We start from the raw sequence: 22,266 nt of genomic DNA on the forward strand, positions 1-22,266 counted from the left end.
AATTGGCTTTCCGTCGGTGCCAATCGGGAGAAGCATGTTGCGGTTGAGAACACGACATTCAGCAGTTCCTTCCTTACGGACTTTAAAAACTGGAATGCCTACATTTGGTTGTGCCTCCACGACATAGAAATCCTCTTCCCACCGATTGGCAAGCTTCTGTTTACCTCGAATGCCAACGTTGCGAACCAGCACCACATCACCAACCTTGACTGTTGCACCACGAGCTTTCAGATTATAAGCTTCTGTTGCTTAGCTCGGGCCTTTTCAAGGTTTGATGAAGCCAACTCATACGCAAAATCCAATTTGTGCTTCAGATCAGCAGCAAATTGCGTGAAAGTGGATGGAGGTGTGGTAGCCGAAGATAAGCTGAATGCAACGTCAACGGGTATCCTGGGAATCCTACCAAACATGAGGTAAAAAGGAGAAAACCCGGTTGACTCATGAACTGTACTGTTGTAGGCGTGGACCAGATGAGGTAAATGATCTTTCCACTTCGCCTTTTCATGGTCATGCAAAGTACCGAGCATCCCTAGAAGCGTACGGTTAAATCGTTCAACCAAGCCATTCCCCATTGGATGGTATGGGGTGGTACGTGACTTCTTAATGCCCATAATGCCGCAGAGCTGCTTTATCACGTCGCTCTCAAAATTACGCCCCTGATCGGAATGCACCTGCCTGGTGCACCATAATGAACAATAAAGTTCTCGAATAGTGCCTTTGCAGTTGTCCTTGCTATCTGATTCCGAGTAGGTATGGCAACGGCATATTTTGTGAAATGATCACAAGGACATTTTCGTAACCACCTGTAGATGGTTCGAGTGAAAGAAAGTCCATAGAGACCAGTTCCATTGGTTGTGACGTCTGAACATTGCCAGCCAGTAGACACATCTCATAGCAGCAGTAAAAGCATCGGTTTTCTGTTCAAAAGCATTCTTAGATGCAATAGAAAAGTCATCTTTCATTGACAGTTCTCTCAATGCATGCTGATGATCAGTACAAGTCAGGTGACGCTTCATTGTTGAAGTTCTAAAGAAGTTACTTCCAGTCGTCAGTGCATTTTCTTTATTCATACCTTTGCACGTTTTACAGTACATTAATCCAGTAGATGTTTCGTACTCTAACCACAAATACATTTCAAACCAAGACTCCTGAAAACAATGTTGAAAATAGCTGCAGAAGTGAGATCGTTTACACATTTTAATTGGACTTCATCATTCTTTTTGATACACAGAAATTAGTAATTTAATTATGGTTTTCAGTCAAATCTGTTCTAAATTATTTTGCGCCAACACACACACACAATAGATTTAAAAATAAGCCCCAATTTGTATTTTTTTTGCGTGAATTGCGCAATGGCGCTGCCTAGCTAAAGCACTGAATTCATCCAGAAGACTCCAGTCGTTTCAAACCTGATCTTCAACGTTTACTTCATCTTCAATCTCTAGAGGAACGGCCTGATGTCTGAGGGCGCTTGTTTCCTCCGTAGGGGCGACGAGAAGAAGAAGATGACTTCTCCCCTCAAGCATTAAACTTCTTATCCCTACCAGTCTTTAAACCCTGGAGAAGTTGGACTTGCTGGTGTAATGCTGATTTGTCTGCTTAAGTACTGAAATCAAAGTGTTCATGGATTTGATCATCAAGACTTCCATGGAATCTTAAGCAAACCATCCTTGCTACCTCTTATATCTTCCTAACAAACAAGGTAGGTGCAGACCATGAGGCTTGATAAAAGACTTCATGAAGTTCTCACTCCCTGATGATGCAGTAGCTTTAAACCCGCAATAGTAGAGGCTAGGTGTTCGGACATAAACTGTTAATCCTTCCTCAGAGTGATAAGTGCAGACAGGATCATTCTCTCTTCCTCTTTGGTAGGACTGCTGAACTTTGCAATAATAGTCTCGTTGATGGCTCTTGATCGAGCTATTTCGAAGAATGTTCGTCTCATAGTAGTGTCAAGTTGAGCCAGCCTCTTATCTTCTACCTTGTAGGATCTGCTGCACACTGTGTTGATTACCTTGTAACCTTCGTCTACATCAGGTGCTCTGATGAATGGCTCCATGTGATGAAGAGGGTAATGATGTGCATTGAGTAGCGGCACATGTTGAAGTTGAAAGTTGGTTGCTGATTTAAACGCTATACATAATGTCTCAGGGATCAAAGACATGGGAGCTATTGGTGGGAACGTGAACACATCGATGTCATCATTCTTCATCTTGTACATATTTAGTTCATTGGAGTCCTTAGATGGTGAGACAAAGTTTAAGCCATCCATGATCCACGATGTGACTTCCAAATCCGAGCAGAAGGCTTCCGACGACTAACTTCATGCCTCCTAGAGTGAGATGCAGTCACTGAATGCCAACAATCCCTTGTACGTGAGTCCACGTCTGAAGGGGAGGATGGCTGCAGACAGTGCCTTCAATGGGCTGGGGAGACTGAAGCAGATCTTTTGCATTGAGAAACAGACCCGCGAGTGCACTCACATGAGCAAGTATCCTCACTCATGCCAGTGTAACCACTCGTGTGGGTGTTCTCACTCGGCATGGGTGGATCCTTCTCTGTACTGTAATGAGATGACAGGGACCTCGATCTTCTGGAGCATGTGTGTGCATACGAGTGCAGGTCTAGTCGTATGCTCATGGTGAGTCACAGTCAACACTGTTGACAAGTGCACTCTCCTCTCTTCTTCCAACTGTCGCTCCATAAGGTTCATCATCTGCATAGTGAATTGCTGCGTGAAGGCGCCTGTGTTGAATGGCTGCATTGAGTTTAGTGATGGCTGAGTTGTAGAGTTGCCTGCTTCGATGTCCGAGGTTGCTGACAAAGTCTACGATGTCTGCTGATGATCATAAGGGTTCTGAGGTGTTGATGGTGCTGTTGGTGTCGACGCACGTTGACTATGTTGGTTGATATCGTGCTCACTGCATATTATCAACGGAGGCTCGTCAAAGATGTGTTGTTCTTGTAGAGGGACGATCTTTCCCAAACAATTTCTTCATAGAAGAATGTTGATTCGGCGATGATCAGGAAGACAAGGACTTGGACGACTTCGATTTCTTTGACTGAGATGGCCCTGTCTTTGTAGACTTTGTCTCCTCTGTGTTTTAGGAGAGAACTTGCCCGATCCTGGAGATGCGGCTGACATATGACTGGAATGAATCTCAGCAGGAAGAAATAAATGGTTACCCGAATTTATCTCACCAGATTTTGACATGGCTACTGTGAACTGACGTTGCCTGTCTCTGTGAACAGACTGTATGTACTAAGTAAATTATGATCCAGATAAATTTATACAAAATGTACGAGTATCAGAAGAACAAAATGACTTACACGCTGGACAAAGTAAGTTTGGGTTAACCGCCGACAGCTTAGTCCCAGTTTATGAAACCTGTGTTAAATAAAGACACAATAATCACAAAATTGACAATAATGATGCATATACAAAAGCCAAATACTGCATACAACACAAATGTAGGCAAAGGACCAAAAGAATGAAAAACTTATCTCTGTATACGGGACCCCAGGTGCCTCCAGCCGCCCTTGTCAGGCGATAGGGAGAGTGTGATATCACTCCGATATCAGCTGACATCCATGTAAGGGAGGCTACTCGCGGGTGAGTGTATTTTTACGTCTGCTTCTTTTAGAAGGGAACTTCAAGGGATTTCAGGTGTTCCACTACCTTCGCCAGGAAGAGAAGATAAGCAGTTAAGCATGAGTCAGGATAAGGAAAAATAAGTGATATTTGTCTTTAATTTTATTTAAATTGAAGTGTGCATATTCTGTTTGAACGTTTTAATATCTGCCACTTTCCGTGATAAACCGTGAGATGAAGACAGGAATCTTGCTTGTGATCGCCTGTCTTTCTCTATATTGAACACAATAGGTATACTTCAAACTTTGAATGATAAAGACATTTACTTGACAAAAGGTACCACTTCAAGATCTGTCTCCTACAAGTGCAAAGACCTGTTGAAAGATACAAAATGGTTTTCAAGTTGTGCTCTGGAAACGAAGCCCATCCCTCCATGTTGAGAGAAAGTCTGAACTGTTTGCATGGAAACCAGAAAAAATAAAAATGCCAAAACTTAGTAAATAGCAAAAGGCACAACTTTAGGGTCTCCCTCACACATCTGCCAAGTTTTGCAAAAAGATGTTAAGTTTTTGAGTTCTGCTCCAGAAATGAAGCCCATCCCTTCATTTTGAGACTAAGTGAGAATCGTTTCCATGGAAACCCAGAAAATGAGAAATCACACAAAACCTGTAAATAGCAAAAGGCACCAATTTAGGGTGTGCCAGATACAGCTACCAAGTTTTGCTGACAGATATTGGGAAGTTTTTGAGCTGTGCTCTGGAAGGGAAACACTTTTCACGTTTGAGACTAAGTCCGAAACATTTCCATGGAATCGGAAAAAACAATAAAGCAAAAATACCTGTATATACTGGTCACTGGTGTAGCTCCATGCGTCTGGTGACCATGACCCTTGCACGTATCCATTCGTCTCTCTTCCCTAAGATGTTGTCAGCTGCTTTCCACTGGTTGTTATTATTGTCAGAGATGTCTTGGAGGGTATCGGAAGATGCAAAAGATTGTTCTTTTTTTAGAGCTGAACACCTCAGTAAGATGTGTTCTACTGATTCGTCCTCTTCGTTGCAAAGTGTACATTTTGGTGAGTCAGTCAAACCACATTTATGGAGATATTGTTGGCAAGGGAAGTGGTTTAGTTTCAATCTTGACAGTTGGACTTTTCTTGTGAAACACTTGTATCGACCAGAGTGGTATTGTGGCTGAATCTTGTAATAGCCCCTTCCTTTATCAGACAGTTGCCACTGTTTCATCCATTTTTCCTTAATTTTCCTATTGGTGTTATTTAGGAGTGTAGGGAGGGATGGAACAATCTGGTTGACTGGACCCATTGTTGCTGCCTCGTTGGCTAAGCGGTCTGCTTGTTCATTTCCTTTTATACCAATATGACTTGGTACCCACTGAAGTTGGATGTCACATGAACATTCTGTTATTGCATTAGTGATGTCTGAGCACAGAAGACAGTAGTAAGTTGGCTGGTTAGACTGCAATGAATGGAGAGAAGATAACGAATGTGTGAGGATAACGTAGTTGGATGGTGGCTGTTGATTGATTTCCTCATCTCCAATTTCTTCTATTGCTCTTAGAATAGCCACTAATTCTGCTTCAAGAATTGATGAGGGTGGTAGTGGTATGCTGACTTCTTTCTTTGCTGTCTGTAAGTAGACACCTGCTCCAGCTATGCCAGTTGCTGTTGACAAGGACGCATCTGTGTAGATCTTATTATGCTTTTCATAAGTGGTATTGATCATCTCCAGGGTTGCTTGGACAAGTCCATCTGAGTTGTCTGATTTGTTAAGGTTGCCTGGCTGTAGTTCAGTGATCACTGGTGGAGACCATAACCATGGCAGTGAATCACTGATGATCGCACTGCTCAAAACCTCTGTTGGTATGATGGGTAATCTGAAACTGTGATTTTGTAGCAACTGACTTGCTGTATTGTAGAATGTTCTTGGAGATGATTTCTGTTTGAGGCATCCTGGCCTATTACTTGGCAAGAAATGAGATGTTATGAACTTCTTCATGATACATACCTCCATGTGGAGATCTAGTGGTAGTATGTCAGTCTCCACTTCCAGTGCTGCAATAGGTGTGGTCTTTAATGCACCAGCAATGAGTCGAGAAGCTTTATTTTGGATTTTGACCAGTCTGCTTTTATTGCTTTTGGCAGCAGATGACCACAACAGTATTCCATACATGATCTTACTTCTTATGAATGCAATGTAGAAAGTTCTGAGAGTGCTAAAGTCTGCAACCCAGTGTTGTGGAGCAATAACTTTCATCAGAGACCATATAATATATTATATGGTCTCTGCTTTGATAAAGTTAATTCTTTTGGAACAGGCTTCTACCAAGTAGTCAATGTGTTGTTTCCAACTAAGAGTTTCCCCAGGCATGAAGTAAGGGCAACTGGTCGGTATGATTTGATGCCATACTTGTCTTTGTTTGGTTTCAAAAGGGGAATGATTCTGCTAGTGTTAGATGAAGTGGGGTAGCCTTTTTCCAGATGTTGTTGTACATATCCAGAAACATGTTCTTACTCTCCTGAGATAGATCTTGAATCATCTCCCCAGGCGATGTGTTCTTGAGACTGTCTATACCTGTAAATAGTAAAAGGCAATACTTTAGGTTCTGACTGATATCTCTACAAAGTGAGTGAGTGAGTGAGTGAGTGAGTGAGTGAGTGAGTGAGTGAGTGAGTGAGTGAGTGAGTGAGTGAGTGAGTGAGTGAGTGAGTGAGTGAGTGAGTGAGTGAGTGAGTGTCTTAATACAGAGGTGAGGTGTATGGTCTCAATTGTGACCTCGATGTTGAAATTAACAAGAGACTAAATGGGATTACATTGCCTTTGTTTAGTATGAAGAAAAAGTGTAATGATAACATAGATGATATGTGTACCAATTTTGGGGCCGTTTATAATTTCTGTTATTGGGGTGGGGGGTGGGGGGGGGGGAGGAGGTTTACATACTTTTTGGCCTAGCATAATTATGTCCCTTAATGACTGTTAATAAAACATGTTAAAAGCGCATAGCTTCATTTGTCTGTTGAGAAGTGGTAATCGTCAAATTTAAATTGTTGTCTATCTACAGCCGGCCACATGTTGCCCATATGTGTATGAGAGCACCACTTTCACAAGAAATAAATATCGAAGGCTGACATCTCTCCAAACTATGGGGAACGTTTCAGTGTGTGCCATGCGTCTCGCCTCCTATTCCCAACATCACTCGTGATATTACTACGCTTGTCGCCATTTCATATAACATTGCAGGGAAACTTCCATGCTGTTTGAGGCCAAAAGAAACTAATAAAGTTATTGCTGTATAATTCCATATACAGATGTACGTGTTTGGTCTGAATAAGATAAGATAGTTTTTGCATAGATTTACATCAAGAAACAGTAGCAATATTCTATAAACTACAAACATGAACAGAGCATAGTTACAAACATATAGAAATATAGATACATACTTGATGTTCACTCCACCTTTAACTGAAAGTTTTGTTTCGTCGTTGATGAACATGCTGTAGTATTACTACACTGTATATAACTGAGTAGAGCCAGTATATAGAGGTGACTGGCTTCAGGAGGTCTACAGTGGACGTCTGCTTCCGCTGTCTTATCTTAGCTGTTATTTTCACCCCATCCATTACAGCGTGGCAAGATGTACTCGCAGATGTTATGAGCAATGAAACACTATACACAAACGAGAATTTGTTGCGGCCTTCGTCGGTGATAAAAAGTAGTTCTGAAAAATTTGTTTGCACACAAAGCTCGTATGTTTGAATTGACGAATGTTCATGTTTTCTTAGAAATTATAGGTTTTCTGGCACCGTGTATGGAAGTGTAAAACTGTGCGGCAACAGTGTAGTAACACTGTTGAAATGGGGAATATTTTTGTTGTATGTGTACTTTGCACGGCGGCTGGGGTGCGTTTTCGATTTCGTAAACAGGTTTAATGACGTAAATTGAAATGCTCTCTTCTTTCCCCATTTGTACGCGAAAGCATTCCTAAATAGCACGCGTGTATCTTTCCATTTATCGTATACACCCGGAGAGAAGTTGATTTACTTATCCCTCATTGAATTCCTCGAATGGCGTTTTGTTTCTGTCTTTGCTTGTTCCTACCTACCTTGACGCAATGCTCATTGATTTCCCAACTACATTGATGGCAGGTAGTAAGTAATGAAGACAATTTCATCATGAGCGTCAGTTTACGTAGTATCAGCTGGGATACATGCCATCATGTCTCACCACAGCATCCCGTTTAGAACTGACAAACTTTGTACATAAGAACATCCTTATTATAGTCCAGCGGATAATGTTACAATTATGCATTTTCTTTTTGCTAGCCTAAAAATTGGCCCATATGTTGCTTATACTACAAACATAAGATGGAGATAGTGAGAGCGCGACGCTTCGGTACAGATTCTTGTACCGTTGTCGAGCAGGGATGAAACATACACTGTTGTCAAAGTATATATAGTGAGTGAGTGAGTGAGTGAGTTTGGGTGGTTGAGTGAGTGAGTGAGTGAGTGAGTTTAGTTGTTCCAGGTGGTCTGTAAGTAATCGAGTCTGGACCAGACAATGCAGTGATCAACAACACGATCATCGATCTGGGCAAATGGGCACCGATGACATGTGTCAACCAAGTCAGCGAGCCTGAACACCCGATCCCGTTAGTCGCCTGTTACGACAAGCATAGTCGCCTTTTATGGGAAGCATGGGTTGCTGAAGGCCTATTCTACCCCGCGACCTGCACGGGTGGTGTGTAACAAAGAAAACAAGACAACAAGATAATGAACTTTATCGTGTGGGCATTGAGGTGATGATGAAAATGGCTAGACAACAGGGGAAGGAGTACTTTAACAAGGCGGGCATGTTTATGCATATGAGTGTGTTTGGCTGTCTAAGTAAACCTCGTCTCAGTGTATTTCGTTATATAATTAATTCTAATATTAATTACACTTTACAGTTAATGGTTTCTTTCACAGTTACAGAAATATATTTATCACTGCTACACGGATAGAGTGCAGTGGAAGGGAGACAACTTTTGTAGGTTTGAGCGGCGATCCGGTACATGTACGTTTGGTCTTAAACGTAAATGAAGAACGTCTGTGCCTATACAGAACATAGTGTTGGGTAGGTAGGGTTATGGCTTACTTCATTCGTGCATGTCTGGGTCAGGTGCATACGTCAGCTGTGACATGGTAGCGTGAAAGAACAGTTTCGGCCCTATCCGCCTAGCACTTTGGGGTTAATTCGTCTGAAATGGCATATAGGTGTGTGTGTCACAGTACATGTATTTGGGGTTAGGGGTGCAATGCATTTTCATTGTTTGGAAACGTGGGTTTGTAATATGTATAGAAGATAAACATCCATGAGTGTGTGTAATTCGTTTGTGTATATAAAAGCGAGGTTTTGCCCGTACTGAATGATATGCCTAAGCATAAATTAACATCATTGGTTGGTAAGTTTATTCGTGTCCCGAGTGTTTTCATTATCGTGTAATCAAGCATTCTTTTCGGGTATTTGGTGGTCCTGAAAAGGACCGTTATGATAGATATGAGCGGACCGCTGTTTAAGCTCGCTCCCCACGGATACGGCGGGCAAGCTGAATGTCCTTCGGCATGATGGTGACACGCTTGGCGTGGATGGCGCACAAGTTGGTGTCCTCAAACAGACCGACAAGGTAAGCCTCGGAAGCCTCCTGAAGGGCCATGACGGCCGAGGACTGGAATCGTAGATCAGTCTTGAAGTCTTGGGCAATTTCACGGACAAGACGCTGGAATGGCAGCTTCCTGATCAAAAGCTCGGTGCTCTTCTGGTAACGACGGATCTCACGAAGGGCGACTGTTCCGGGCCTGTATCTGTGAGGTTTCTTTACACCTCCGGTAGCCGGGGCGCTTTTGCGAGCAGCCTTGGTGGCTAGCTGTTTTCGGGGAGCTTTTCCTCCGGTGGATTTACGCGCTGTCTGCTTAGTACGTGCCATCTCGATTCACAAGTGAAACTGAATCAAACACAGTTGATGCTCGCTCTTGACGGGAGTCGGACTTGCGCGGGGAGGCCGTTGATTGGTCGATGAGCAGCTATCCTGATTGGTTGCCTTTCTTTTCGTGGTCGTACGGACTGACTTGACTTGGCTCAGTGAGTGAGTTTTCACACATGCGATGTTAGTGTATAAACTCTTGGCATCGGCTGGGGCAATTACTTGTAATAACTGCAAAAACAAGACAATAAAACGTAATGAACGTGTGATGTAAGAACACACTAGTGCTAATTGGTATCCGCTATGTAAAAAAAGTGTGTTTTTGCCATTATTATGCTAGCTAGAACGTAAATACAACTGTTTTTATGCTTGGTTGTCTTCTCCGAGGTCCGCGCGTTCCTTTAAAAGCTGAACCCGGCCTTTCCCAGGACATTCTGTCTGCAAATCTCTCAGAGTAAAGATGTCAGGACGTGGTAAAGGAGGTAAAGGTCTTGGAAAAGGGGGCGCTAAGCGTCACAGGAAGGTTTTGCGTGATAACATCCAGGGTATCACCAAGCCCGCCATCCGTCGTTTGGCCAGAAGAGGTGGTGTCAAGCGTATCTCCGGTCTGATTTACGAAGAGACCCGTGGTGTCCTGAAAGTTTTCCTTGAAAATGTCATCCGTGATGCCGTCACCTACACAGAGCACGCCAAGAGGAAGACTGTCACTGCCATGGATGTCGTCTACGCCCTGAAACGCCAGGGACGTACCCTCTACGGATTCGGCGGTTGAAAACTTTGTGTTTTTACCAACACTCTCAACGGTCCTTTTCAGGACCACCAAATAACACAAAAGAATGCTTGATAACTTGATTTTATGAAAAACACATTGTCATTATTTCATTTGCATTCTAAATACATTCACACACGAACGCACGCACGCACGCACGCACGTGATGCAATCGAATAAATTCAAATGCACAGTAAAATGTTAACCGATTCACACCAGTGAAGAGCATGAGTGAAACGATGATATGTGGAACCAGAAAACAATAACAGCCAGTTAGTAAGTGAGTAGATTAGATGCGTTGATTGTGTATTGTAATCAGGTATAGGTTACAAATTTAAACCGTTTGTTTGTTTGTTTTTTGTTTGTTTTGTTTTTTAAAGAAAAAGAAACATGGATAATTATAACGTTATGTATGAAGAATACATAGGGCTTACATTAATACTCGTGAGTGTTCTCTCCTATTTGTGTTTAGTTTCTACACGTTATGTTTTGTTGTGTTTCTCTGAGTCTAATTACTTGTTTTCAAGTGTTCTTTTGTGAGAGTTGGTGGTCCTGAAAAGGACCGTTGGGTGGTAAGCAGAAGCCCGTAGGTGAACTGTCTACTTGGAGCTGGTGTACTTGGTGACGGCCTTAGTACCCTCAGAGACGGCGTGCTTGGCCAGTTCACCGGGGAGGAGAAGACGGACAGCGGTTTGGATCTCCCGAGAGGTGATAGTGGATCGCTTGTTGTAATGAGCGAGACGGGATGCCTCGGCGGCGATTCTCTCGAAGATATCGTTGACAAAGCTGTTCATGATGGACATAGCTTTGCTGCTGATACCAGTGTCAGGGTGCACCTGTTTCAACACCTTGTAGATGTAGATGCTGTAACTTTCCTTCCTCCTCCTCTTCTTTTTCTTGTCGCCGACACGTGCGGCCTTTGCCTTTCCGGCTTTCTTAGCTCCTTTAGAACTAACCTTTGGTGGCATGTTGATACTGAAGCAGTGCAAGATTGTGTATATGGATTTGGCGATCTCAGGCCTTTTATACAGCGGATCGGATCGGAGGTTTTGAGCGCGCGGACGTCGGAGAAGACAACCTTCCCGGCAAAATCCATGTTTCGACCCGGTGCGCGTCCAGTTGCTTTGTATAGGGCCGTATAAATGGGCTGAGTTCGTTGCTTGTTGTTGCATATCGATAAAACTACCAACATGTCAGGACGTGGTAAAGGCGGAAAAGTCAAGGGCAAATCCAAGTCCCGATCCTCCAGGGCCGGACTTCAGTTCCCCGTTGGACGTATCCATCGCCTCCTCCGTAAAGGAAACTATGCCGAACGCGTGGGTGCCGGAGCCCCAGTGTACCTGGCTGCCGTTTTGGAATACCTCGCCGCTGAGGTTCTTGAGTTGGCAGGTAACGCCGCAAGAGACAACAAGAAGACCAGAATCATCCCCAGACATCTGCAGCTGGCCATTAGGAACGACGAGGAGTTGAACAAACTTCTGTCCGGAGTAACCATCGCCCAAGGTGGTGTCCTCCCCAACATCCAGGCTGTCCTTCTCCCCAAGAAGACGCAAAAGTCTGCCGGAAAGTAAATTTCCACCCACGCTTCTCCATCAACGGTCCTTTTCAGGACCACCAAATCACACAAAAGAATGCTTGGAAATATGATGAAAACAAACTGCAGCAACTTTCCATGTTTACCTTGTACAATCGAATCATTATTATCCTAATTAATACAATCACACGCATACACAATGTCAATTATTTAATCAATACCAAAATGATGATATCAGTTCTAATATTAATTACACTTTACAGTTAATGGTTTCTTTCACAGTTACAGAAATATATTTATCACTGCTACACGGATAGAGTGCAGTGGAAGGGAGACAACTTTTGTAGGTTTGAGCGGCGATCCGGTACATGTACGTTTGGTCTTAAACGTAAATGAAGAACGTCTGTGCCTATACAGAACATAGTGTTGGGTAGGTAGGGTTATGGCTTACTTCATTCGTGCATGTCTGGGTCAGGTGCATACGTCAGCTGTGACATGGTAGCGTGAAAGAACAGTTTCGGCCCTATCCGCCTAGCACTTTGGGGTTAATTCGTCTGAAATGGCATATAGGTGTGTGTGTCACAGTACATGTATTTGGGGTTAGGGGTGCAATGCATTTTCATTGTTTGGAAACGTGGGTTTGTAATATGTATAGAAGATAAACATCCATGAGTGTGTGTAATTCGTTTGTGTATATAAAAGCGAGGTTTTGCCCGTACTGAATGATATGCCTAAGCATAAATTAACATCATTGGTTGGTAAGTTTATTCGTGTCCCGAGTGTTTTCATTATCGTGTAATCAAGCATTCTTTTCGGGTATTTGGTGGTCCTGAAAAGGACCGTTATGATAGATATGAGCGGACCGCTGTTTAAGCTCGCTCCCCACGGATACGGCGGGCAAGCTGAATGTCCTTCGGCATGATGGTGACACGCTTGGCGTGGATGGCGCACAAGTTGGTGTCCTCAAACAGACCGACAAGGTAAGCCTCGGAAGCCTCCTGAAGGGCCATGACGGCCGAGGACTGGAATCGTAGATCAGTCTTGAAGTCTTGGGCAATTTCACGGACAAGACGCTGGAATGGCAGCTTCCTGATCAAAAGCTCGGTGCTCTTCTGGTAACGACGGATCTCACGAAGGGCGACTGTTCCGGGCCTGTATCTGTGAGGTTTCTTTACACCTCCGGTAGCCGGGGCGCTTTTGCGAGCAGCCTTGGTGGCTAGCTGTTTTCGGGGAGCTTTTCCTCCGGTGGATTTACGCGCTGTCTGCTTAGTACGTGCCATCTCGATTCACAAGTGAAACTGAATCAAACACAGTTGATGCTCGCTCTTGACGGGAGTCGGACTTGCGCGGGGAGGCCGTTGATTGGTCGATGAGCAGCTATCCTGATTGGTTGCCTTTCTTTTCGTGGTCGTACGGACTGACTTGACTTGGCTCAGTGAGTGAGTTTTCACACATGCGATGTTAGTGTATAAACTCTTGGCATCGGCTGGGGCAATTACTTGTAATAACTGCAAAAACAAGACAATAAAACGTAATGAACGTGTGATGTAAGAACACACTAGTGCTAATTGGTATCCGCTATGTAAAAAAAGTGTGTTTTTGCCATTATTATGCTAGCTAGAACGTAAATACAACTGTTTTTATGCTTGGTTGTCTTCTCCGAGGTCCGCGCGTTCCTTTAAAAGCTGAACCCGGCCTTTCCCAGGACATTCTGTCTGCAAATCTCTCAGAGTAAAGATGTCAGGACGTGGTAAAGGAGGTAAAGGTCTTGGAAAAGGGGGCGCTAAGCGTCACAGGAAGGTTTTGCGTGATAACATCCAGGGTATCACCAAGCCCGCCATCCGTCGTTTGGCCAGAAGAGGTGGTGTCAAGCGTATCTCCGGTCTGATTTACGAAGAGACCCGTGGTGTCCTGAAAGTTTTCCTTGAAAATGTCATCCGTGATGCCGTCACCTACACAGAGCACGCCAAGAGGAAGACTGTCACTGCCATGGATGTCGTCTACGCCCTGAAACGCCAGGGACGTACCCTCTACGGATTCGGCGGTTGAAAACTTTGTGTTTTTACCAACACTCTCAACGGTCCTTTTCAGGACCACCAAATAACACAAAAGAATGCTTGATAACTTGATTTTATGAAAAACACATTGTCATTATTTCATTTGCATTCTAAATACATTCACACACGAACGCACGCACGCACGCACGCACGTGATGCAATCGAATAAATTCAAATGCACAGTAAAATGTTAACCGATTCACACCAGTGAAGAGCATGAGTGAAACGATGATATGTGGAACCAGAAAACAATAACAGCCAGTTAGTAAGTGAGTAGATTAGATGCGTTGATTGTGTATTGTAATCAGGTATAGGTTACAAATTTAAACCGTTTGTTTGTTTGTTTTTTGTTTGTTTTGTTTTTTAAAGAAAAAGAAACATGGATAATTATAACGTTATGTATGAAGAATACATAGGGCTTACATTAATACTCGTGAGTGTTCTCTCCTATTTGTGTTTAGTTTCTACACGTTATGTTTTGTTGTGTTTCTCTGAGTCTAATTACTTGTTTTCAAGTGTTCTTTTGTGAGAGTTGGTGGTCCTGAAAAGGACCGTTGGGTGGTAAGCAGAAGCCCGTAGGTGAACTGTCTACTTGGAGCTGGTGTACTTGGTGACGGCCTTAGTACCCTCAGAGACGGCGTGCTTGGCCAGTTCACCGGGGAGGAGAAGACGGACAGCGGTTTGGATCTCCCGAGAGGTGATAGTGGATCGCTTGTTGTAATGAGCGAGACGGGATGCCTCGGCGGCGATTCTCTCGAAGATATCGTTGACAAAGCTGTTCATGATGGACATAGCTTTGCTGCTGATACCAGTGTCAGGGTGCACCTGTTTCAACACCTTGTAGATGTAGATGCTGTAACTTTCCTTCCTCCTCCTCTTCTTTTTCTTGTCGCCGACACGTGCGGCCTTTGCCTTTCCGGCTTTCTTAGCTCCTTTAGAACTAACCTTTGGTGGCATGTTGATACTGAAGCAGTGCAAGATTGTGTATATGGATTTGGCGATCTCAGGCCTTTTATACAGCGGATCGGATCGGAGGTTTTGAGCGCGCGGACGTCGGAGAAGACAACCTTCCCGGCAAAATCCATGTTTCGACCCGGTGCGCGTCCAGTTGCTTTGTATAGGGCCGTATAAATGGGCTGAGTTCGTTGCTTGTTGTTGCATATCGATAAAACTACCAACATGTCAGGACGTGGTAAAGGCGGAAAAGTCAAGGGCAAATCCAAGTCCCGATCCTCCAGGGCCGGACTTCAGTTCCCCGTTGGACGTATCCATCGCCTCCTCCGTAAAGGAAACTATGCCGAACGCGTGGGTGCCGGAGCCCCAGTGTACCTGGCTGCCGTTTTGGAATACCTCGCCGCTGAGGTTCTTGAGTTGGCAGGTAACGCCGCAAGAGACAACAAGAAGACCAGAATCATCCCCAGACATCTGCAGCTGGCCATTAGGAACGACGAGGAGTTGAACAAACTTCTGTCCGGAGTAACCATCGCCCAAGGTGGTGTCCTCCCCAACATCCAGGCTGTCCTTCTCCCCAAGAAGACGCAAAAGTCTGCCGGAAAGTAAATTTCCACCCACGCTTCTCCATCAACGGTCCTTTTCAGGACCACCAAATCACACAAAAGAATGCTTGGAAATATGATGAAAACAAACTGCAGCAACTTTCCATGTTTACCTTGTACAATCGAATCATTATTATCCTAATTAATACAATCACACGCATACACAATGTCAATTATTTAATCAATACCAAAATGATGATATCAGTTCTAATATTAATTACACTTTACAGTTAATGGTTTCTTTCACAGTTACAGAAATATATTTATCACTGCTACACGGATAGAGTGCAGTGGAAGGGAGACAACTTTTGTAGGTTTGAGCGGCGATCCGGTACATGTACGTTTGGTCTTAAACGTAAATGAAGAACGTCTGTGCCTATACAGAACATAGTGTTGGGTAGGTAGGGTTATGGCTTACTTCATTCGTGCATGTCTGGGTCAGGTGCATACGTCAGCTGTGACATGGTAGCGTGAAAGAACAGTTTCGGCCCTATCCGCCTAGCACTTTGGGGTTAATTCGTCTGAAATGGCATATAGGTGTGTGTGTCACAGTACATGTATTTGGGGTTAGGGGTGCAATGCATTTTCATTGTTTGGAAACGTGGGTTTGTAATATGTATAGAAGATAAACATCCATGAGTGTGTGTAATTCGTTTGTGTATATAAAAGCGAGGTTTTGCCCGTACTGAATGATATGCCTAAGCATAAATTAACATCATTGGTTGGTAAGTTTATTCGTGTCCCGAGTGTTTTCATTATCGTGTAATCAAGCATTCTTTTCGGGTATTTGGTGGTCCTGAAAAGGACCGTTATGATAGATATGAGCGGACCGCTGTTTAAGCTCGCTCCCCACGGATACGGCGGGCAAGCTGAATGTCCTTCGGCATGATGGTGACACGCTTGGCGTGGATGGCGCACAAGTTGGTGTCCTCAAACAGACCGACAAGGTAAGCCTCGGAAGCCTCCTGAAGGGCCATGACGGCCGAGGACTGGAATCGTAGATCAGTCTTGAAGTCTTGGGCAATTTCACGGACAAGACGCTGGAATGGCAGCTTCCTGATCAAAAGCTCGGTGCTCTTCTGGTAACGACGGATCTCACGAAGGGCGACTGTTCCGGGCCTGTATCTGTGAGGTTTCTTTACACCTCCGGTAGCCGGGGCGCTTTTGCGAGCAGCCTTGGTGGCTAGCTGTTTTCGGGGAGCTTTTCCTCCGGTGGATTTACGCGCTGTCTGCTTAGTACGTGCCATCTCGATTCACAAGTGAAACTGAATCAAACACAGTTGATGCTCGCTCTTGACGGGAGTCGGACTTGCGCGGGGAGGCCGTTGATTGGTCGATGAGCAGCTATCCTGATTGGTTGCCTTTCTTTTCGTGGTCGTACGGACTGACTTGACTTGGCTCAGTGAGTGAGTTTTCACACATGCGATGTTAGTGTATAAACTCTTGGCATCGGCTGGGGCAATTACTTGTAATAACTGCAAAAACAAGACAATAAAACGTAATGAACGTGTGATGTAAGAACACACTAGTGCTAATTGGTATCCGCTATGTAAAAAAAGTGTGTTTTTGCCATTATTATGCTAGCTAGAACGTAAATACAACTGTTTTTATGCTTGGTTGTCTTCTCCGAGGTCCGCGCGTTCCTTTAAAAGCTGAACCCGGCCTTTCCCAGGACATTCTGTCTGCAAATCTCTCAGAGTAAAGATGTCAGGACGTGGTAAAGGAGGTAAAGGTCTTGGAAAAGGGGGCGCTAAGCGTCACAGGAAGGTTTTGCGTGATAACATCCAGGGTATCACCAAGCCCGCCATCCGTCGTTTGGCCAGAAGAGGTGGTGTCAAGCGTATCTCCGGTCTGATTTACGAAGAGACCCGTGGTGTCCTGAAAGTTTTCCTTGAAAATGTCATCCGTGATGCCGTCACCTACACAGAGCACGCCAAGAGGAAGACTGTCACTGCCATGGATGTCGTCTACGCCCTGAAACGCCAGGGACGTACCCTCTACGGATTCGGCGGTTGAAAACTTTGTGTTTTTACCAACACTCTCAACGGTCCTTTTCAGGACCACCAAATAACACAAAAGAATGCTTGATAACTTGATTTTATGAAAAACACATTGTCATTATTTCATTTGCATTCTAAATACATTCACACACGAACGCACGCACGCACGCACGCACGTGATGCAATCGAATAAATTCAAATGCACAGTAAAATGTTAACCGATTCACACCAGTGAAGAGCATGAGTGAAACGATGATATGTGGAACCAGAAAACAATAACAGCCAGTTAGTAAGTGAGTAGATTAGATGCGTTGATTGTGTATTGTAATCAGGTATAGGTTACAAATTTAAACCGTTTGTTTGTTTGTTTTTTGTTTGTTTTGTTTTTTAAAGAAAAAGAAACATGGATAATTATAACGTTATGTATGAAGAATACATAGGGCTTACATTAATACTCGTGAGTGTTCTCTCCTATTTGTGTTTAGTTTCTACACGTTATGTTTTGTTGTGTTTCTCTGAGTCTAATTACTTGTTTTCAAGTGTTCTTTTGTGAGAGTTGGTGGTCCTGAAAAGGACCGTTGGGTGGTAAGCAGAAGCCCGTAGGTGAACTGTCTACTTGGAGCTGGTGTACTTGGTGACGGCCTTAGTACCCTCAGAGACGGCGTGCTTGGCCAGTTCACCGGGGAGGAGAAGACGGACAGCGGTTTGGATCTCCCGAGAGGTGATAGTGGATCGCTTGTTGTAATGAGCGAGACGGGATGCCTCGGCGGCGATTCTCTCGAAGATATCGTTGACAAAGCTGTTCATGATGGACATAGCTTTGCTGCTGATACCAGTGTCAGGGTGCACCTGTTTCAACACCTTGTAGATGTAGATGCTGTAACTTTCCTTCCTCCTCCTCTTCTTTTTCTTGTCGCCGACACGTGCGGCCTTTGCCTTTCCGGCTTTCTTAGCTCCTTTAGAACTAACCTTTGGTGGCATGTTGATACTGAAGCAGTGCAAGATTGTGTATATGGATTTGGCGATCTCAGGCCTTTTATACAGCGGATCGGATCGGAGGTTTTGAGCGCGCGGACGTCGGAGAAGACAACCTTCCCGGCAAAATCCATGTTTCGACCCGGTGCGCGTCCAGTTGCTTTGTATAGGGCCGTATAAATGGGCTGAGTTCGTTGCTTGTTGTTGCATATCGATAAAACTACCAACATGTCAGGACGTGGTAAAGGCGGAAAAGTCAAGGGCAAATCCAAGTCCCGATCCTCCAGGGCCGGACTTCAGTTCCCCGTTGGACGTATCCATCGCCTCCTCCGTAAAGGAAACTATGCCGAACGCGTGGGTGCCGGAGCCCCAGTGTACCTGGCTGCCGTTTTGGAATACCTCGCCGCTGAGGTTCTTGAGTTGGCAGGTAACGCCGCAAGAGACAACAAGAAGACCAGAATCATCCCCAGACATCTGCAGCTGGCCATTAGGAACGACGAGGAGTTGAACAAACTTCTGTCCGGAGTAACCATCGCCCAAGGTGGTGTCCTCCCCAACATCCAGGCTGTCCTTCTCCCCAAGAAGACGCAAAAGTCTGCCGGAAAGTAAATTTCCACCCACGCTTCTCCATCAACGGTCCTTTTCAGGACCACCAAATCACACAAAAGAATGCTTGGAAATATGATGAAAACAAACTGCAGCAACTTTCCATGTTTACCTTGTACAATCGAATCATTATTATCCTAATTAATACAATCACACGCATACACAATGTCAATTATTTAATCAATACCAAAATGATGATATCAGTTCTAATATTAATTACACTTTACAGTTAATGGTTTCTTTCACAGTTACAGAAATATATTTATCACTGCTACACGGATAGAGTGCAGTGGAAGGGAGACAACTTTTGTAGGTTTGAGCGGCGATCCGGTACATGTACGTTTGGTCTTAAACGTAAATGAAGAACGTCTGTGCCTATACAGAACATAGTGTTGGGTAGGTAGGGTTATGGCTTACTTCATTCGTGCATGTCTGGGTCAGGTGCATACGTCAGCTGTGACATGGTAGCGTGAAAGAACAGTTTCGGCCCTATCCGCCTAGCACTTTGGGGTTAATTCGTCTGAAATGGCATATAGGTGTGTGTGTCACAGTACATGTATTTGGGGTTAGGGGTGCAATGCATTTTCATTGTTTGGAAACGTGGGTTTGTAATATGTATAGAAGATAAACATCCATGAGTGTGTGTAATTCGTTTGTGTATATAAAAGCGAGGTTTTGCCCGTACTGAATGATATGCCTAAGCATAAATTAACATCATTGGTTGGTAAGTTTATTCGTGTCCCGAGTGTTTTCATTATCGTGTAATCAAGCATTCTTTTCGGGTATTTGGTGGTCCTGAAAAGGACCGTTATGATAGATATGAGCGGACCGCTGTTTAAGCTCGCTCCCCACGGATACGGCGGGCAAGCTGAATGTCCTTCGGCATGATGGTGACACGCTTGGCGTGGATGGCGCACAAGTTGGTGTCCTCAAACAGACCGACAAGGTAAGCCTCGGAAGCCTCCTGAAGGGCCATGACGGCCGAGGACTGGAATCGTAGATCAGTCTTGAAGTCTTGGGCAATTTCACGGACAAGACGCTGGAATGGCAGCTTCCTGATCAAAAGCTCGGTGCTCTTCTGGTAACGACGGATCTCACGAAGGGCGACTGTTCCGGGCCTGTATCTGTGAGGTTTCTTTACACCTCCGGTAGCCGGGGCGCTTTTGCGAGCAGCCTTGGTGGCTAGCTGTTTTCGGGGAGCTTTTCCTCCGGTGGATTTACGCGCTGTCTGCTTAGTACGTGCCATCTCGATTCACAAGTGAAACTGAATCAAACACAGTTGATGCTCGCTCTTGACGGGAGTCGGACTTGCGCGGGGAGGCCGTTGATTGGTCGATGAGCAGCTATCCTGATTGGTTGCCTTTCTTTTCGTGGTCGTACGGACTGACTTGACTTGGCTCAGTGAGTGAGTTTTCACACATGCGATGTTAGTGTATAAACTCTTGGCATCGGCTGGGGCAATTACTTGTAATAACTGCAAAAACAAGACAATAAAACGTAATGAACGTGTGATGTAAGAACACACTAGTGCTAATTGGTATCCGCTATGTAAAAAAAGTGTGTTTTTGCCATTATTATGCTAGCTAGAACGTAAATACAACTGTTTTTATGCTTGGTTGTCTTCTCCGAGGTCCGCGCGTTCCTTTAAAAGCTGAACCCGGCCTTTCCCAGGACATTCTGTCTGCAAATCTCTCAGAGTAAAGATGTCAGGACGTGGTAAAGGAGGTAAAGGTCTTGGAAAAGGGGGCGCTAAGCGTCACAGGAAGGTTTTGCGTGATAACATCCAGGGTATCACCAAGCCCGCCATCCGTCGTTTGGCCAGAAGAGGTGGTGTCAAGCGTATCTCCGGTCTGATTTACGAAGAGACCCGTGGTGTCCTGAAAGTTTTCCTTGAAAATGTCATCCGTGATGCCGTCACCTACACAGAGCACGCCAAGAGGAAGACTGTCACTGCCATGGATGTCGTCTACGCCCTGAAACGCCAGGGACGTACCCTCTACGGATTCGGCGGTTGAAAACTTTGTGTTTTTACCAACACTCTCAACGGTCCTTTTCAGGACCACCAAATAACACAAAAGAATGCTTGATAACTTGATTTTATGAAAAACACATTGTCATTATTTCATTTGCATTCTAAATACATTCACACACGAACGCACGCACGCACGCACGCACGTGATGCAATCGAATAAATTCAAATGCACAGTAAAATGTTAACCGATTCACACCAGTGAAGAGCATGAGTGAAACGATGATATGTGGAACCAGAAAACAATAACAGCCAGTTAGTAAGTGAGTAGATTAGATGCGTTGATTGTGTATTGTAATCAGGTATAGGTTACAAATTTAAACCGTTTGTTTGTTTGTTTTTTGTTTGTTTTGTTTTTTAAAGAAAAAGAAACATGGATAATTATAACGTTATGTATGAAGAATACATAGGGCTTACATTAATACTCGTGAGTGTTCTCTCCTATTTGTGTTTAGTTTCTACACGTTATGTTTTGTTGTGTTTCTCTGAGTCTAATTACTTGTTTTCAAGTGTTCTTTTGTGAGAGTTGGTGGTCCTGAAAAGGACCGTTGGGTGGTAAGCAGAAGCCCGTAGGTGAACTGTCTACTTGGAGCTGGTGTACTTGGTGACGGCCTTAGTACCCTCAGAGACGGCGTGCTTGGCCAGTTCACCGGGGAGGAGAAGACGGACAGCGGTTTGGATCTCCCGAGAGGTGATAGTGGATCGCTTGTTGTAATGAGCGAGACGGGATGCCTCGGCGGCGATTCTCTCGAAGATATCGTTGACAAAGCTGTTCATGATGGACATAGCTTTGCTGCTGATACCAGTGTCAGGGTGCACCTGTTTCAACACCTTGTAGATGTAGATGCTGTAACTTTCCTTCCTCCTCCTCTTCTTTTTCTTGTCGCCGACACGTGCGGCCTTTGCCTTTCCGGCTTTCTTAGCTCCTTTAGAACTAACCTTTGGTGGCATGTTGATACTGAAGCAGTGCAAGATTGTGTATATGGATTTGGCGATCTCAGGCCTTTTATACAGCGGATCGGATCGGAGGTTTTGAGCGCGCGGACGTCGGAGAAGACAACCTTCCCGGCAAAATCCATGTTTCGACCCGGTGCGCGTCCAGTTGCTTTGTATAGGGCCGTATAAATGGGCTGAGTTCGTTGCTTGTTGTTGCATATCGATAAAACTACCAA

The 22,266-nt window shown here is 44.5% G+C and overlaps 15 protein-coding genes across 15 annotated transcripts; 7 read left to right on the forward strand and 8 right to left on the reverse strand.

Moving 5' to 3' along the window:
* Positions 1 to 9,160: 9,160 nt before the first annotated feature.
* On the reverse strand, positions 9,161 to 9,571 carry LOC137271244 (histone H3). The gene has a single exon (XM_067803966.1). The coding sequence runs from the start codon at positions 9,569 to 9,571 to the stop codon at positions 9,161 to 9,163; it is 411 nt and encodes a 136-aa protein (XP_067660067.1).
* Positions 9,572 to 10,028: 457 nt separating this feature from the next.
* On the forward strand, positions 10,029 to 10,340 carry LOC137271236 (histone H4). The gene has a single exon (XM_067803960.1). It carries the CDS (start codon positions 10,029 to 10,031, stop codon positions 10,338 to 10,340), a length of 312 nt encoding a protein of 103 aa, XP_067660061.1.
* Positions 10,341 to 10,631: 291 nt separating this feature from the next.
* Positions 10,632 to 11,305, reverse strand: LOC137271257 (histone H2B, gonadal). Its single transcript, XM_067803978.1, has one exon. It carries the CDS (start codon positions 11,303 to 11,305, stop codon positions 10,937 to 10,939), a length of 369 nt encoding a protein of 122 aa, XP_067660079.1. The 3' UTR covers positions 10,632 to 10,936.
* Positions 11,306 to 11,527: 222 nt separating this feature from the next.
* Positions 11,528 to 11,908, forward strand: LOC137271250 (histone H2A). The gene has a single exon (XM_067803972.1). It carries the CDS (start codon positions 11,528 to 11,530, stop codon positions 11,906 to 11,908), a length of 381 nt encoding a protein of 126 aa, XP_067660073.1.
* Positions 11,909 to 12,740: 832 nt separating this feature from the next.
* LOC137271249 (histone H3) lies at positions 12,741 to 13,151 on the reverse strand. Its single transcript, XM_067803971.1, has one exon. It carries the CDS (start codon positions 13,149 to 13,151, stop codon positions 12,741 to 12,743), a length of 411 nt encoding a protein of 136 aa, XP_067660072.1.
* A 457-nt stretch (positions 13,152 to 13,608) lies between these two features.
* On the forward strand, positions 13,609 to 13,920 carry LOC137271237 (histone H4). Its single transcript, XM_067803961.1, has one exon. The coding sequence runs from the start codon at positions 13,609 to 13,611 to the stop codon at positions 13,918 to 13,920; it is 312 nt and encodes a 103-aa protein (XP_067660062.1).
* Positions 13,921 to 14,211: 291 nt separating this feature from the next.
* Positions 14,212 to 14,885, reverse strand: LOC137271263 (histone H2B, gonadal). Its single transcript, XM_067803983.1, has one exon. It carries the CDS (start codon positions 14,883 to 14,885, stop codon positions 14,517 to 14,519), a length of 369 nt encoding a protein of 122 aa, XP_067660084.1. The 3' UTR covers positions 14,212 to 14,516.
* Positions 14,886 to 15,107: 222 nt separating this feature from the next.
* On the forward strand, positions 15,108 to 15,488 carry LOC137271252 (histone H2A). Its single transcript, XM_067803973.1, has one exon. It carries the CDS (start codon positions 15,108 to 15,110, stop codon positions 15,486 to 15,488), a length of 381 nt encoding a protein of 126 aa, XP_067660074.1.
* Positions 15,489 to 16,320: 832 nt separating this feature from the next.
* Positions 16,321 to 16,731, reverse strand: LOC137271248 (histone H3). The gene has a single exon (XM_067803970.1). The coding sequence runs from the start codon at positions 16,729 to 16,731 to the stop codon at positions 16,321 to 16,323; it is 411 nt and encodes a 136-aa protein (XP_067660071.1).
* A 457-nt stretch (positions 16,732 to 17,188) lies between these two features.
* Positions 17,189 to 17,500, forward strand: LOC137271238 (histone H4). Its single transcript, XM_067803962.1, has one exon. The coding sequence runs from the start codon at positions 17,189 to 17,191 to the stop codon at positions 17,498 to 17,500; it is 312 nt and encodes a 103-aa protein (XP_067660063.1).
* Positions 17,501 to 17,791: 291 nt separating this feature from the next.
* On the reverse strand, positions 17,792 to 18,465 carry LOC137271262 (histone H2B, gonadal). The gene has a single exon (XM_067803982.1). The coding sequence runs from the start codon at positions 18,463 to 18,465 to the stop codon at positions 18,097 to 18,099; it is 369 nt and encodes a 122-aa protein (XP_067660083.1). The 3' UTR covers positions 17,792 to 18,096.
* Positions 18,466 to 18,687: 222 nt separating this feature from the next.
* LOC137271253 (histone H2A) lies at positions 18,688 to 19,068 on the forward strand. Its single transcript, XM_067803974.1, has one exon. It carries the CDS (start codon positions 18,688 to 18,690, stop codon positions 19,066 to 19,068), a length of 381 nt encoding a protein of 126 aa, XP_067660075.1.
* Positions 19,069 to 19,900: 832 nt separating this feature from the next.
* LOC137271247 (histone H3) lies at positions 19,901 to 20,311 on the reverse strand. The gene has a single exon (XM_067803969.1). The coding sequence runs from the start codon at positions 20,309 to 20,311 to the stop codon at positions 19,901 to 19,903; it is 411 nt and encodes a 136-aa protein (XP_067660070.1).
* A 457-nt stretch (positions 20,312 to 20,768) lies between these two features.
* Positions 20,769 to 21,080, forward strand: LOC137271240 (histone H4). Its single transcript, XM_067803963.1, has one exon. The coding sequence runs from the start codon at positions 20,769 to 20,771 to the stop codon at positions 21,078 to 21,080; it is 312 nt and encodes a 103-aa protein (XP_067660064.1).
* Positions 21,081 to 21,371: 291 nt separating this feature from the next.
* LOC137271261 (histone H2B, gonadal) lies at positions 21,372 to 22,045 on the reverse strand. The gene has a single exon (XM_067803981.1). It carries the CDS (start codon positions 22,043 to 22,045, stop codon positions 21,677 to 21,679), a length of 369 nt encoding a protein of 122 aa, XP_067660082.1. The 3' UTR covers positions 21,372 to 21,676.
* Positions 22,046 to 22,266: the final 221 nt, after the last annotated feature.

The sequence above is a fragment of the Haliotis asinina genome, unplaced genomic scaffold (genome assembly GCF_037392515.1).
Source record: "Haliotis asinina isolate JCU_RB_2024 unplaced genomic scaffold, JCU_Hal_asi_v2 scaffold_112, whole genome shotgun sequence".
Taxonomy (NCBI): Eukaryota; Metazoa; Mollusca; class Gastropoda; order Lepetellida; family Haliotidae; genus Haliotis; species Haliotis asinina.

Bases quoted from the DNA above. Each gene is read 5' to 3' on its own strand.
- LOC137271262 (XM_067803982.1), bottom strand. From the start codon at position 18,465: ATGCCACCAAAGGTTAGTTCTAAAGGAGCTAAGAAAGCCGGAAAGGCA.
- LOC137271237 (XM_067803961.1), top strand. From the start codon at position 13,609: ATGTCAGGACGTGGTAAAGGAGGTAAAGGTCTTGGAAAAGGGGGCGCT.
- LOC137271248 (XM_067803970.1), bottom strand. From the start codon at position 16,731: ATGGCACGTACTAAGCAGACAGCGCGTAAATCCACCGGAGGAAAAGCT.
- LOC137271250 (XM_067803972.1), top strand. From the start codon at position 11,528: ATGTCAGGACGTGGTAAAGGCGGAAAAGTCAAGGGCAAATCCAAGTCC.
- LOC137271252 (XM_067803973.1), top strand. From the start codon at position 15,108: ATGTCAGGACGTGGTAAAGGCGGAAAAGTCAAGGGCAAATCCAAGTCC.
- LOC137271238 (XM_067803962.1), top strand. From the start codon at position 17,189: ATGTCAGGACGTGGTAAAGGAGGTAAAGGTCTTGGAAAAGGGGGCGCT.
- LOC137271247 (XM_067803969.1), bottom strand. From the start codon at position 20,311: ATGGCACGTACTAAGCAGACAGCGCGTAAATCCACCGGAGGAAAAGCT.
- LOC137271253 (XM_067803974.1), top strand. From the start codon at position 18,688: ATGTCAGGACGTGGTAAAGGCGGAAAAGTCAAGGGCAAATCCAAGTCC.
- LOC137271263 (XM_067803983.1), bottom strand. From the start codon at position 14,885: ATGCCACCAAAGGTTAGTTCTAAAGGAGCTAAGAAAGCCGGAAAGGCA.
- LOC137271261 (XM_067803981.1), bottom strand. From the start codon at position 22,045: ATGCCACCAAAGGTTAGTTCTAAAGGAGCTAAGAAAGCCGGAAAGGCA.
- LOC137271257 (XM_067803978.1), bottom strand. From the start codon at position 11,305: ATGCCACCAAAGGTTAGTTCTAAAGGAGCTAAGAAAGCCGGAAAGGCA.
- LOC137271240 (XM_067803963.1), top strand. From the start codon at position 20,769: ATGTCAGGACGTGGTAAAGGAGGTAAAGGTCTTGGAAAAGGGGGCGCT.
- LOC137271236 (XM_067803960.1), top strand. From the start codon at position 10,029: ATGTCAGGACGTGGTAAAGGAGGTAAAGGTCTTGGAAAAGGGGGCGCT.
- LOC137271249 (XM_067803971.1), bottom strand. From the start codon at position 13,151: ATGGCACGTACTAAGCAGACAGCGCGTAAATCCACCGGAGGAAAAGCT.
- LOC137271244 (XM_067803966.1), bottom strand. From the start codon at position 9,571: ATGGCACGTACTAAGCAGACAGCGCGTAAATCCACCGGAGGAAAAGCT.